Source organism: Pongo pygmaeus, chromosome 23, assembly GCF_028885625.2.
Source record: "Pongo pygmaeus isolate AG05252 chromosome 23, NHGRI_mPonPyg2-v2.0_pri, whole genome shotgun sequence".
Classification (NCBI taxonomy): domain Eukaryota; kingdom Metazoa; phylum Chordata; class Mammalia; order Primates; family Hominidae; genus Pongo; species Pongo pygmaeus.
In genome coordinates, this window is record NC_085931.1 from 56181128 (window position 1) to 56196000 (window position 14873).

General features: G+C 53.7%; 1 protein-coding gene across 2 annotated transcripts in view; it reads right to left on the reverse strand.

Annotated features, from left to right (window-relative positions):
• Window positions 1-7348: 7348 nt before the first annotated feature.
• The window catches only part of KIAA0930 (KIAA0930 ortholog), a 44870-nt gene continuing 37345 nt past the window's right edge, over window positions 7349-14873 (reverse strand). For both annotated transcript variants that reach the window (XM_054469801.2, XM_054469803.2), the window contains exons 7-10: window positions 14542-14736; window positions 11415-11577; window positions 9318-9476; window positions 7349-8735 (exon numbers count right to left, since the gene is read on the reverse strand). In XM_054469801.2, coding sequence (XP_054325776.1) covers window positions 8695-8735; window positions 9318-9476; window positions 11415-11577; window positions 14542-14736 — 558 coding nt within the window. In that variant the 3' untranslated portion in view covers window positions 7349-8694. The remainder of the gene's footprint in view (window positions 8736-9317; window positions 9477-11414; window positions 11578-14541; window positions 14737-14873) is intronic.

Below are 14873 nucleotides of genomic sequence, written 5' to 3' on the forward strand. Positions count from 1 at the left end.
TATTTTCCTGAACTGTTAACATCTAATCGAAACTAAATGACACTAAGAGAATGTTATCTGAAGAGGAAGATTGCACCTAAACCGCAGCAGCCCTATTTAGATCAGCTGCATGGCTGGGCTAGAACCTGGGTTCTCAAAGTGGTCCTGGGACTGACACATAACTTGATGGAAATGCAAGCCCGGCCGGGCGCAGTGGCCCACGCCGGTAATCCTAACACTTTGGGAGGCCGAGGCGGGTGGATTGCTTGAGCCCAGGAGTTTGAGACCAGCTTGTGCAACTGTTGGGAAAAGGGCTTGTGGGGTGCCTATATAAACTGGCCATAAAAATACAGGACACTAAGTTGTGGAAAGCCACAAGAGGTCTCTGAGGAGGAAAGCCTCCTGATTGCCATCATGTTCCCATGCTCAGAGCGAGACCTGCTCTCTTACCTGTAAACACTGTGTTCAAGGAGAAAGACACTCCTTTGAAACACTGGAATGTGGACAGACGTGCAGGCTCCTGGTAAGTCCGCTCCCACCAGCTACTCTCTGATAAGTTAAAGATATGCTGTTTGAGCACAAAGGAGATTCATTTAAACTGCTATTACTATAGATGATGCCTGTGACGCACTGTCACCGTTTCACTGTTTGGCCCTGAACATCTACTTCTTAGATCTAAGTGATTGTACTCAATAGTGTGGAGACCAGAGCTCTGAGCCTTTTGCAGCCTCCACATTTTGCAACTGGCCCCCTGGCTCCCACCTTTACTCTTAACCTGTCTCTTCTCAACCCTTTGCCGCCACCAGACTTCGGGTACCCTATGGGTGGTGTTGAGGCTGGTCCCCAACATGCAACATAGCAAAACCCTGGCTCTACAAAGAATACAAAATTTAGCCAGGCATGATGGCATGCATCTGTAGTCCCAGCTACTTGGGAGGCTGAGGTGGGAGGATGGCTTGATCCCAGGAGGTGGAGGCTCCAGGGAGTGAGCAGTGATCATGTCACTGCACTCCAGCCTGGGTGACAAAGCAAGACCCTATCTCAAAAAACCAAAAAAAGGCAAACCCGGCTGGGCACGGTAGCTCATGCCTGTAATTGCAGCACTTTGGGAGGCTGAGGTGGGAAGATGGCTGAGCCCAGGAGTTAGAGACCAGCCTGGGCAACACAGCAAGACCCTGTCTCTACAAAAAAATAATTTTTTTTTTTTTAATTAGCTAGGCATGGTGGTGGAAGGAGTCCTTAAGCCCAGGAGATCCACGCTGTAGTAAGCTGTGGTTGCACCACTGTACTCTAGTCTGGGTGACAGCAAGACCCTGTCCATTCCCATCCCCGCCCCCCGCCAAAAACGCAAACCCATGGGCCCCAACGAGGCTACTGAATCAATGCCTCAGGTTGGAGCCCATTTTTTAAAATTGAGATAGAATTCATGTAAAATGCTCCCCTTTAAAGTATATGATTCAGTGGCTTTTAGCATACTCACAGAGTTGTGCGGCCGTCATCACTGATTCCAAAGTATTTTCCTCACCAGTCTTCTGGGTTTGAACGTTGGGTTAGAGTGTGCATTAGGTGATCCTGAGGCACGCTCACATTTGGGAACCGCTGGCACATGCACTCCCGATGACTCCAAAGATGGCCCATGAAATACCCCTTGGACACACCGGGAAGAAATGGCAGTAGTTATCAGCATTGCCAGCAACTACGGCAGCCTTTGGACGTAACCTTGTCTCACTTCAACATCGTCGCATCCCAGGAAGGAAAGTGGTGATTCTACTTGAGAAAACCCAGGCCCAGGGTTGAGTGTGTCTGAGGTGGTGCAGCTTGAGGTCCCAGCCCCACACACCTCTCCCCAGCATGCCACGTTAAGTGAGATGTACGTGCCCACTAAATTACTCAACTGCACTGGCTTCTGGAAGTGGCTAAAATCTTTTAAGCAAAATTGTTTATTCAGAGTAGCATAAAATTTGGCTAAAAGCCATGGTTATTTTTAAATGAGCAACCTAATTGTTTTATTAAAGTCAGATTCCAAGAGGAAAGACCCCAGTCCACACAGGAAAGAAATCTCTTTAACCTGTTGGCTGATGGAGAGGCTAAGTCAGGGGCAATTCAGTGACGCTGTAAGGAAAGAAAAGACATGATCCTTTCTTTATCCCCAGAAACAAGTATTTTCCCTTCCTCATGTAAATTTTCCAGCTGTTCTTGTCATTTTAACAATCAGGCACAAAGTACAGCATGTTACCACAGTCAACATGTCTATTTACAATGAACTGTGTTATTATATGGATTGAGTTACATTCCCCTCTCCTCCCAGTATAAGATTCCCAAAGGTTTTCCTTTCCAGTTAACTTTTTTCCTTCTAAGCTAGGGCATGACAGTAGTTCCTAAAAGCTCATCTAAGGATAAAGGAACCGAAATAGCAAATTAGCCTTCCAAGAGGAGGCAATGAATAGGAATGAGGTTCCTGCAGGCAGCTTCCAAGATAGAGACTCTCCCCAAATATCTATTAAACATTTTTCAGGTGACTGCTTTAAAAGGACTTCCCACTGTTCAACAAGAAGGGGGTTGACCTGGATGGCAAGGAAGTCTTCACCGGCTAGACCGCCTCCTTCCTAACCACCATCTTCATGGGCTGCCTTTGGGGTTGTCAGAAAATTCTCCTGGTCTGGTGTTTCTAAGGCAGTGACTGTTCCCAAGAAGTGTCATTGATGGGATGTCCCTTACTGTATTCCGGAATGCTTGCATTCCTCTCAGACCCTCTTTTCTCTGCCCCTCATTTTCCATTATGTAACTTTCTGCAGTGTCTTAGGTCTTACACCCATCGCTGGTAACTCACTAAGTCCATCTGACCGTGGAAAGGAAAAGCTCACGGTGTGAAAGGCGACGATGAGGCTGCTCCCACCTACGAGGGCCTTGCAGTAGCAGGCTCAGAAGGATCAGCCGGAAAATGCGAGAGCCTGCTCGAGGTCCCCTCACCTGCTGAGCTGCAAGACAGCCGCCTGCTGCAAACACCTCATCTTCCGTTAGACCAGCCAGCTTACCTGGAGCCTGCAAAACCTGAACTTGGGACTCCTGGCCTCTATTCCATTGTTTTCCCACTTCTGGGAGGGTTAAGAGGTTCTCTGAAAAAGCTTGGGAAATTTTATAGTACAACTGAAAGGGTGTGCACTACTTTGTGGAGGCTGAAAGCTAAACTTGAAATGCATTTTCTTTTTTTTTTTTTTTTTTTTTTTTTTTGAGATGGAGTCTCTGTCACCCAGGCTGGAGCGCAGTGGTGCGAGCTCGGCTCACTGCAACCTCTGCCTCCCGGGTTGAAGCGATTCTCCTGCCTCAGCCTCCCAAGTAGCTGAGACTACAGGTGCACATCACCACGCCCGGTTAATTTTTGTATTTTTAGAAGAGATGGGATTTCACCATATGTTGGCCAGGCTGGTCTCAAACTCCTGACCTCAAGTGATCTGCCCGCCTCAGCCTCCCAAAGTGCTGGGATTACAGGCGTGAGCCACCATGCCAGACCTTGAAATGCATCTTGAAATGATTTAATTCTGCAAATATGGCATCTCTGGCCAAACCCCAGTCACTGACCCACCCACCTCTTCTCGGACTCCTCACTGGCTCACAACAGGCAAAGCCAGCACACAGGGTGATTTTTCTCTGCTTCCAGCACACTCCAGTTCAAAAAAGTAGCTTGTGTGAAAGCTCCAAAAAAAGTTTCAGGAATCACTGGGGGCAAATTAAGGTTCAATCATTAAATTATCGCTTTGCTATAATATCTGTATTTACCCTGAAATTCCCATTACAGAAAAAAATAAAGATTAGAGAAAGACACAGAAAAAAAAATTTAATATTCAACATGCAAAACAACCTTTAAAAGAAACATGAAATCAAAAGCAAAGCTAACAGCCAACCAACAAATACCGCCTAGAAATGATTTCTACTGGATGTGGAAGATGGTTAATAAAGATGCTGTTGGTAATGCTTATGTAACTATCACTGGCAGTTAGCATACCGAGCTATCCAGTGGAGGCCAGCATGGTGTTTTTGCTAAAATACATGTTGTAGAAATTATAATACATAGTGAAGAATCGCAACAGATTTTCTTACAGATTTAATTACTCTCACACAAATAATTCATTTGGAAACCATAAAAGATACCTATCTACACCTAAACCACCTGGCCTTCCAGAGCGGGGACTAAAGGGGCAGGGCAGGGAAGAAAGCGAGCTCTGTGGGGTTGCAGGGTCACTGTTACTTTGATCTGCTGAGCTCAAGGACTGGAAGCGGAATAAAAATGCCTACTTGCCTTAGGCAGGATAAGAAGTTGTCAACTCACCTATCAGCAGCTGCCTCCACTTCTGAGGCTCCCCGTGCGGGAGGAGCTCCGAACCCAGCCCTGAGGCCACTCGGTGTCCTGAGGAGTGCTCCAGGGCTCGGAGAAAGGGCTCAGGGGTCCTTTTGCCACTGAGGATCAAGCCAGCCAGTGAAAAAGAAAAAACAAAAGCCCCAGCAGGTGCCCATCACCCGGCTCCCAGGGGTTTTGTCTGCCGAGTCACGTGGCACTCTGGCCACCTGCTGAAGAGCTGCTCTCCCTCGAAGGGCAGTGGCTGCCCCCTCCAGAGGCTGCTTCTATTCAAGCTCAAGGGCACGTGCCTTTCCTTATCTCGTGGAGTGTCCGTCCTATCAGGTGGTTATTTGTAAAACAGAAGTACAGTCATTCTGCTTTCTGATAGAGACTTAGAGCAAGAGGACAGGAAGAACCAATGGGCTGTCAAGAGACACTTGGTTTTTGAAACAGGACATGAAAGCAAATCCCACCTAAATTCGAAAATTGAGAAAAACGTCAGCGAAACCTGTTAAGTTCACTAAAAGTTGGCAGATGTTTCATATGTCTTTAAAGGATCTTGGCCAACAACTTAAAACCACCATATTAGGACGTGATCAAAGCAGTCATTAGAATATACCGGCTGCACAGGGCCTTTCCTCTGGGACGTCTTTCAATGAAAAAAAAAGTTTTACTTTGTTCTTCAAAAGTCTTCTACTAACTAGTCTATTTGTGATTAAAACAGCAAAAACAGATCCTGGTTTGAGTGCGGGTAGATTCTTTGGGGGAGGGCACCTCAGGAACGTGCCTTTATACCCTTCCCATGAGTCCGTGTAGAGGGAAGACTAACTCACAGTCCGTAAGAATCCAAAAGTGAGCGGCGACTTCACTCAGCAACCCATCCTGCCTCCAGGCTGACTTGGCTATAGAGCATCTTGCGTCCTTTTGTTCTCTTCTGACTACCTGTCACTCGTGTTTTAAATAATCTTCTTTTGAAATAATGAGCCTTAGCTGTCTTTGCAGGCAACTAGGCACTTCCAGCAGGACATGAGAATGTAAGATGGCCACTACCTGAACTTTCAGGTGCTGAAAGAAGAAAAGGTGTAAACGGAGACCATCTATCACCCATCAGAACCTGGGATCATCACATTCCTTTAAATGGAAAAGCCCACCCCACAACTTTCTTCTTAATGTTCTAAAAAGTGACACCTAGGTTTCCTCATCAGAAAACTGTGCTTCAATCCCAAATCCCCTTAAGACCAACATGCCTTAAAGGGGATTTGGGTTTAAAGACCAATATATCTTTTTTTTTTTCGAGACAGAGTTTTGCTCTTGGTGCCCAGGCTAGAATGCAAGGGTGTGATCTCGGCTCACTGCAACCTCCGCCTACCGGGTTCAAGTGATTCTCCTTCCTCAGCCTTCCAAGTAGCTGGGATTACAGGTGCCTGCCGCCATGTCCGGCTAATTTTTCTATCTTTAGTAGAGATGGGATTTCACTATGTTGGTCAGGCTGGTCTTGAACTCCTGACCTCAGGTGATCCGCCCATCTCGGCCTCCCAAAGTGCTGGGATTACAGGCGTGGGCCACCGGGCCCAGCCCCAATATGTCTTAAAGGGGGTTTGGGATTAAAGTACAGTTTTCCGTTGACGAAACCTAAGGTCTTAAAGGGGTTTTGGGATCAAGTGTTCTGTTGAGGAAACCTAGGTGTCACCATGCATTAGTCTTCCCTGCATTACACAAAAAGCAGGTGTGTTTCCAGAAAAATTCAAGATGGTCTTAGAAGAAGTACAAATGTGCCAACACCAGGACTTTGGGGGCCCTGGTTCTGGCCCTGCTACTTGTTACTCTATTACTTTATTCCACATGTCATTTGTTACTTTGGAAAAACCAACCTGGGAATAACACCTTACTGTCTAGTTCTCAAGTGGCTAGGTGGCTCTGAGCAAGTTTTAAATCCGGCATCGCAAGTACCCTTTGGAGAAGGATTTAGGGACTGAGAAAGGTAGACTCCACCGAGTGTCTGTCCATCTGTCCGGGCAGCACCGTGTGGCTCAGCATGCAGGCCAGGCTGCATGCCTGGGTTTGACTCCCATCGTCGGCCCCTGCTGTTTGTTCCGGACAGTTCCTTGGTGCCTGTGTGCTAGTTTCCTCGTCTGTAAGATGGGGTCGGACAGTCAGCTGCACATGGTAGACGCTGTGTGTCGGCTATGAAACCGCCAGCCCACCGTGTGCCCTGTTCACATGCCTTACAAATTGAGGGCTGATCTCTGAAATAGCATGATTTGCACACGTTTCTGTGACCAGCGAGCCCTTTCACACATCACTGTGACTGGTCCTCATGGTCACCCTGTGAGGCGGGCAGCATTTTCGCCATCTTACAGACGGGGAGCCCAGCTTGCTCTGAGCCATCCAGGAGTGCTGGCCGAGCCTCCAAGCTTGGCCAAATGCTGGCCCCAGAGGAGACAACCTTCTCCTGCCCCTCACCTCTAAGAACAGAGGGCAGGGCCGCTGTGCTGCTCACGACCTGGACTGCCTCATCTTCCCACGGACGAGCTGTCAGGGCTGTGTTTCTCCCAAGATCCCCAGAACAACCAGGGGAAGAGTTCCTGAAGAAATGGGTGTATTTTAGCCACATGGATACAAACTTGGAAGCAGCATTTTGGCATCCCCGGAGAGCACTCAAATGGGGCTGGGCCACGCTCAGGGCTCCCTGAGGCTCTGTCCCCACACTTTGGGGCATGACATGATCTGGCTCTGTGCTGCCCTGAGACATGGGTTTGGAACATGAAATCGTGCAGAGCTGAGCTATCAGGCCTGAGCGGACACTGCTGGAGGAGAGAGAAAGTTCACATCCCCCACCAAGCACGGTCTCGGACTAGGTTATTACAAAGGGCGAGGGGGAGGAGGGCATCCCAAGAGTCTTAACATCCGACCCGACCTATGCAGAATGACGGGTGACCGCACCCTGACCCAGCCACACACTTGAACCCTGGAGACCTTCAGTGAGGTAGGTGGTATCAGCCCCATTTTACAGGTGGGCAAACTGAGGCAGAATGAAATGCAATAGCTCGCTTTTAATAATAACATACAAAAGTCTGGAGAAAGCCCCAAAGTAGTCCCCTGTTCCCGGAGCCCAAAGAATAAACAGATGGGAGAACAAGCCCCTCCTCTTCCTTTCCCCCCACAGAGAAGATCCCTAAACACATCACTGGAACCCCTCAGATATTCCTGGGAACTTCAAACAAAAAAACATAGCAACAAAGAGATCCAGCTTCCAGTTTATTCCCAGTCGGGAAGGGGACAGGCCTGCTCTCGGGGAGGGTACCGTGCATCCTTGCAGATGGAAACGCCTTCGTGCTGGACCAAGCCGAGCGCAGGCCTGGGGCTGGGCAGCTGCTCACACAAACCGATGGGGGTGCCCATGTGAGCCTCTGAGCAACTCCTCTGCCTCAGTGAGCTGGTCTGAGATGGGACCAGCACACGCCGTCAAAGGAAGTGAGCTCTAGGAAACCAAGGAAGATGAAAAGACACCCCCGTCCCCAGAAGATGGGGTCCCACCTAGAACCTTCCTGGGAGGATGCCAGCCCCACCCCACATCAGACACCCTTTGGCAGATATCCTGTTCTGCCTGGCTACCGAGGCCTCCCGACTACCCTCAGAATCCAAATTCTGCAGGTTCCTCCGTCCGAGGCCCAGCATGGGATGTCCCAGGTTGGAGGTGTGTGTGTTGGCGGTGTTCTTTGGCTGGAAGCAAAAGGCCGTTCTGGCGGGATCGGGGCCGTCTGCTCAGCTGGAGGCCTTTCTGGAACTGGGCGTGGGTGAGGTATTCCCAGCCCAGGGCAAAGCCATCAAACTTCTTGTGTTCCCATCTCCTATTAGAACAAAGTGGTAAACTGGGGAGGATGAGCTGGGACTGACTCAGGTGCTGAAGTTCATCCGCATGGCATTCCAAAATCTTCCACCGGCTTTCCTCAAGAAGGTGTGGACAGTCTGATGCGCTGAGTGCCCTGGCTGGGTGGTTCCGCCTGCTGCTGGGGGGACGTGAACATAGATGCGCCGGTCTGGCCCCGCTCTGGGCATCAGCTGCTCCTCCCGCTCTCTCTCATGGCCGCTCAGCATCTCTAGTTCTCTTTGGGTGCAGAGGGCTCTCCAGAGATGGGTGGGGGGCGATGGGCGGGGGGCACAGGGCGGAGCAGAGCCAGCAGGGGAGGGAAGAGGCACTTCAGTTTGGGCTGGTGTTCGTGGAGTCGGCCCTGGCCCCGGGAGTCGAGTGGCCTCGCCTGGCTGCGGCTCCAGCACTGGCGTGTCACAGAAGACCCCGGTGGCGGTGGACAGGTAGGCACTTGGCAGCACTCCCAGGGCTGGGCCCGGCCGGGGCTCTGCGCAGGCTCCGCACGTGGCTAGGTCATCAGGATGGGCTTCTGCCGAACTTCCAGGATGTCTAGGGCCGGCAGGAGGGAAGCAGGTGAAACAGTGACCCTGAACAGCGGTGAGTGCTATGGCCACGGCAGTGCCACTTCTGAAGGAAGCCCGCCTCAGCCACTCATGCATCTCCTCTCCAGGCCTCACAGACTGCAGAGGAGACATGTCTCCACCATCCCCATCCTGCAGACTGGGAAATGGGCTCGCAGCAATGGCACACCCTGCAGGGCCTCAGGTACAAGCTGGTGTGGGGGCCAGAGCCACTGCCTGTCACAGCTGCTGCAGGCCTGGGTTGGCGAGATGGCCTGAGAGCCTCCCCTCACCCATGAGTAACACACACCCGGGCATCTGTGGCCACTCAAGAGGGGACAGCAGGTGCGCCAGAAAGGTGAACAAAGGGAGGACTTCCACTCTGGGAAAGCTATGGCTCCACCCAAAGTCTGAGACAAAGAGACAAAGAGGCCAAGAGTCCTGCAAAGAAACCCAACCAACCAACAGGACAGGGCAGGATGACTCCGGGGTGCCTCACAAGTACCAAGGCCCTGGAGGCAGAGATGGCTGTGAGGAGGTGCGGCTGCTTCCCCACATCAGCCAGCATTACCTGTTAAAATCCGATGCAGCGGCAAAGTGACGTAGGTTAAGTGTGCATAGAGAAGGAAGTTTCCATCTGCTCTGTTCAACTTCAGCCAGGACCCGACCAGGGACCGTCCTGTGCCCGACAGGGACCGAGACCGCAGGTTGGTTGCATTGTGCAGATCGGCTGGAGGAAAGAAGGCCAGGTCAAGGCCCACAACATGGGACGTGGGGGGGAGCAGCAGGCGGCCAGCTCCCAGTCCAGGCTGAGGCCACACTCTGCTGAGGCCGGGACGCTCCTTACCAACACCCCCACACCAGCACCCACGCACTCCAGAGCTGCTGCCTCCTCGCCTATGACACCCCTCCCCGCTTCCTCTGGCCCAGACCCAGGCCTCCACCTCCAGGAAGACTTCTTTGGTCACCCCCCCTCATCTCTCCCTTCTCTGTCTCAAGCTCAGTCTCCTCCAGGGGGTCTGGCACACACAGTGTGTAATTCTCTGCTTCTGTAGGCCCTGTCCCTGGAACTAGGCACTGCTACCTGCAGAGCATGGGAGCAGCAAGGCTGAGCCGACCTGCACCGTTACCCAGTCCTGCGGTCCAGGCTGGGGGAACCTGCCCCAGAGAGGCAGACTAGGGCAGTGATCAGTACTTCTTACTGATTCAGGAACGGGCCCAGGTGGGGAAAGGGCTTGCCCAAGTTCACACAAGAGCAGGTCGAGGCCAGTGCTGGAGTCCCTGACCCGGGCCAGGGCCTTGAGCAGGTGGGACCCCTGCTTCTTGGTCCCAGTGGTCAGGACAAAGACTGCCACCTCTTCTGATCAATGCTGCAGCCCTACCTCTCTGCTGGGGGAGGTGCTCAGTGGGAGTTGTCAGCGAATCCGTCAAGTCCTTTTTTTTTTTTTTTTTTTTTGAGATGGAATCTCACTCTTGCCCAGGCTCGAGTGCAGTGGCTCGATCTCGGCTCACCACAACCTCTGCCTCCTAGGTTCAAGAGATTCTCCTGCCTCAGCCTCCCGAGTAGCTGGAATTACAGGTGCCCGCCACCATGCCTGGCTAATTTTTTTGCATTTTTAGTATAGACGGGGTTTCACCATGTTGGCCAGGCTGGTCTCGAACTCCTGACCTTTAGGTGATCCACCTGCCTTGGCCTCGCTAAGTGCTGGGACTACAGGCATGAGCCATTGCCCCTGGCCAATCCTTCACTTCCATACACTCAACAGACACGCACACAGTGCAGAGCCAGGTGCCCGCTGGGTCCTGAGGATGACAGTGAGGAAGGCACGTGGTCCATGCCAGCAGAGCATGGCAGAACCTCCCAACCTGTCTGAGATGGCCACCCCTGTCCCCAGGAGCCATTTCCCACAGGGACTGCTGAGTGGCATTTTAAATATGCTAATCTGATTGTGTCACTCCCTTGCTTAAAAACCCCTCAGAGGGGTTTTTAACCTCCTGGGGGCTCTGGGAACGACTCCTGTATTCTGGAAGGTCACTGAGCGAGGACAGGGAACAGGCGCGGGTGCTGAGGAGAGAGTGCAGACTGTGCCTGGGCAGGACTAAGGGGCATGGGAACACCCAGATACAGACACCCGGAGTCCAGGGGACAGGGGCACAGGGAGGCCAGGGGTAGGCTGCACGAGGTGGCGACTCTGTCACCAAAGAGCATGTGGTTCTGGGAGGCTGCACAGAGCCAGGAGGGCCAGGCCTCACTCTGAGGGCGAGCTGGCCCAAGGCAGCACAAGGGAGGGGAGCCCTCCTCTCTCCCTCCACACCCCGTGTGTGCGGAGCCATCAGATCACCCATCCGCTTTCTTCCCTAAGCAGGCTGAAAGGCCTTAGAAAGGTGGGAAATCCCCTGAAACTGACCAACTGCTGCACATCTGGGCTACAAGCACTCTGCCAAGGAGACGTCTGGGCCCACCAGGACAGGACCCCCGGAGGCAGCCATTTCTGTCTGTCCCCAGCTCTACCCTCAGCTCCTGGAGGGCTGCCTGGCACATGGCACCCACTCTCTTAAGTGTTGCTGAATGAACAAATGAATGAATGAATGAATGAATGAATGAATGGTCTGGATCAAGAGGAGACTGAAGGGCGTGGGGGCCCTAGGGCACGAAGTAGGGGGTCACCTCCACCGTCGTCCTCCCGGAAGAACTCCTCGCTGTCGTTGGCCGAGTGCGACTTCTTCATCTCAGCGATCCGGTTCCGGGGCACCTTCCTCTTGAGAGATGGGGAGAAGAAGGCAGGCCGGTTGTTCCGTTCTGGGGTGGGGGGCGTGCTGAAGGAGGTCACCTGGGAACAAGCAGCCAAAGTCACCAGAGTAGCAGAACAGCCCCCTACCCGGGGGTCCCAACGCCCCTCCTCTCCTGCCCTCAAACAACCCGACACAGCTCCCAGGGAAGAGGCTGCTCGGCCAGGAGGACCCAGCCCCAGCCGGCCTGTGCTAGGTGGGGCCTAGAGACTGGAAGATGCGTTCCAGCCCAGGGGCCAGCAGGATACCTGGCCACCAGTGCTGCCCGAGGAGGGGCCAGGCTGCTGCCACAAATGGCAGAAAGACCCCCCCCATCCTCTGGGCCTCAAAAAGTGGGTAGGGGGTGTTCAAGCACAAAGTAACAAACAGCTGCTGATGCTGAGTGAGCATCGGCCCCACACACAGACCCACTGAGCCTCCAGCTCTGTGAGACGGGGGCTAGCATCAGCCCATCTGACAGATGGGGAAACTAAGGCAGGGATTGAGACCCTGGCTTGCCTGTGGTCACCAAGCAGGACGGCAGCAGCCCCGTCTTCTGTCCCCCAGGGCCACGCTCCTCATCCTACTTCTCAGGGCTGATGTGACCCCATCCCTCTCATTCCCAGCACCCTTCACAGGAAATACTGTGCTAAGTGGCTCTATGCCTCTGTCTTCTCCCCACTTCTAATCACATTTGGTTCTGTTCACCAAACATTCACACCCACTCAGGGCCAGGCAGGCACAGCACTAAGGACAGACAGGCACATTGCAGGTCCCTGCCCTCAAGGAGCTCACAGTCTGCTGGGGTGACAGACTCAGAGTGTGACAACCATAGACAGCATGCTGGCTGTGGAGACAGAGAAAAAGAAGCACAGGATACACGAAGCACAGAGGCAAAAGGGATCCACAGCCTGGGAAATCAGGGAAGGCTTCCTGGAGGAGACGCCGCTGGAGCTGGGTCTTGAAGGACGAGTAGGAGTTCGCCAGGTGAAGAAGGGGGGGAAGGGCGTTCCAGCCAGAGGGAACTTGGCCCATCTCCTCCCTCCTCCCCATGCCAACAATAATCTGAGGAGCAGGATGAGCTGGGACTGAGACTTCGGGAGCCCCGTCAGCCTCCTCGTCACGGCTCCGACATCCACCAAAGTCCTGGCAGCTGCTGGGCTCCAGACGGTGTTCCCACAAGCCGGGGAAGGTTTTTAAAAGATAAAAGAAACAAACAGCAGCAACCACAATACACAGAGTCGGCATGTGTCACGCACTGGCTCCAGATGACCCCGCCAGAGAAGGAGACAGGTAATAGCAGGCGCACAGGTGGCAGTCCCCAGGGGCCAGCCCTCCTGCTGACCCTGTGTGAACTAGCACGTCCCTCCCCCTGAACCCCAGGGCTGCCCAGCTGCTAAGGCACCAGGGACTTTCACACCCCTCACAGCCACTCCCACTGGACAGATGGGAAAACCAAGGCTCAGGCAGGTCTAGTGACCTGTGGTCACTCAGCCCTCAGGCTGTGGCTGGAGGTGGCACCCGGGTTTGTCCAGCCCAAAGCTTGGGTCACATCTTCGTAAGGAGTTTCACACACACATTTTATCAGAGTCCCAGGGGATAATTTAGGACCAGGGAGAAGAACAAGGCCCTTTATCTCGGAAACAAACTCAGAAATATAAACCACCTCATTCCAAAGACAAGAGAGGCCCCTGCCCAGAATTCTCACCCATCTTTGCAAAAAATAGCATTTGCTGTCTTTGGCTTGCAAAACACATTCATTGCAGAAGATACCTCCCCCCAAAAAAAGATATACAGAAGAGAAAGAAAACCAACATCTGACCACCTGGAGATATGCATGGTTCAGATCTTCCTCGAACTAAAAGTATAACAAACGCACACTCCCTCATCTTAGGCATGCCTGCGGTAATGCATTGTTTACATTCCCACGCCTCTGCTTTCCAAGTAGGTCAACAGCAACTACGGCAGCTGCCACCTGGGAATCCTCCTGAGGGCCAAGCCCCAGATTCCTCAGAGCCCCCCAAATACTGAAGGGGCAGGTATCCTTGTGCCCTGTTTCTAGATGAGAAAACTGAGGCTTGGAGAGGAAAAGAGACACACCCAAGGTTATGAGAGCAGCAGAGCAGGATTCTGGCCGTGGGTGGCGTCTCTCCTGGACAACAGCTGGGCAAGACTGCCCCTGGACGTGTGCCAAGGACGCCCCCCTGCCCAGCACACCTGTCCTCTTCCAAGAGCTACAGCTCTGGGCAGCCCCTCTGGAAGAACCAGGCAAAGCAAAGCAGCCAGTGGGCTGGAGACCTTCTCCTGTCTGTGCCCCACCAAAGGCTTCTGGGAGCAAAGCTGCTGCTGACCTCAGCCTCCCGCCCTGGGGAAGGAGAGTGGCCTAGACAGAGCAGGGCCCCAAGCCCAGTGCTATCCCAAGAGACCTTGTGACCTGGGGCAAGCTGGCAAGTCTGGTTTCCAGGTGTGCGAGGCAGGAACGCCTCTCCTGCAGCAGTGCCTCGTACAAACCGCAGGGCAAAGAGCTGGGTGGTCTAGGGCCTCTGCGTGCTCTCTGGCTGACCCTCAGTCACCATCATCCCCATCTGACTCACCGGGGAAGGCCGGCCACGTGCCCACGCTCACCCAGCAGGTCCACCCAGGCAGGCGCCAGGGCCGGGCCTGGGTCCCCAGCCAGTCTCTTCTGCCCACTGGCCCTGTGGACTCAGCCTGGTTTTGTGGCATCTCAGGGAGGCAGAAAGAGCTCTGGCCCAGCACCAGCCTGCGGTGTGACCTTGGCCAGGCACAGCCCTCCAGGTCTGCAAGGCAGGAATGCCTCCCCTGCGGCAGCGCCTCCTACAAACCGCTGGGCAAACAGAAGGGCTGGGTGGTCCGGGCCTCTGCACGCTGGGCACCTTGGCTTACGCACCGCGCTGGTCGTTGGGGATGACAACACCTACGTCCCCAGGGGGCCGTGAGCACGGGGGAGACGGTGGAAAGTGAACCCGAGGGACAGGAGCCCCCGCCCCCAGCCGTGCAGCCCTTACCCGCTCGTGCATGGGCGAAGCTGGGCTGGAGTCCTCTTCAGTCCCACAGGGGGACGTGTCACCTGTGGACACTCGGCTGACCGCCATCTCGGCGTGGCCCTTGCCCTGGGGGCCCTTCATGCGCACAAACTCCATGTTGCTGTACTTGTAGAAGCCAAACGACATCTTCTGTGCCATGCGGGCGGCCATGCTCACCTGGGGGCCGGCACGGGGCAGCCTGAGTCAGGGAGGTGGCGATGGCTCCATGGGGCCCCCTCCCCAGGACATGAACAGCCAGGGCGACCATCCCTCAAGGAGAGGGGGCTGCCCGGGAGGGAGGGTCTGAGCCAGCA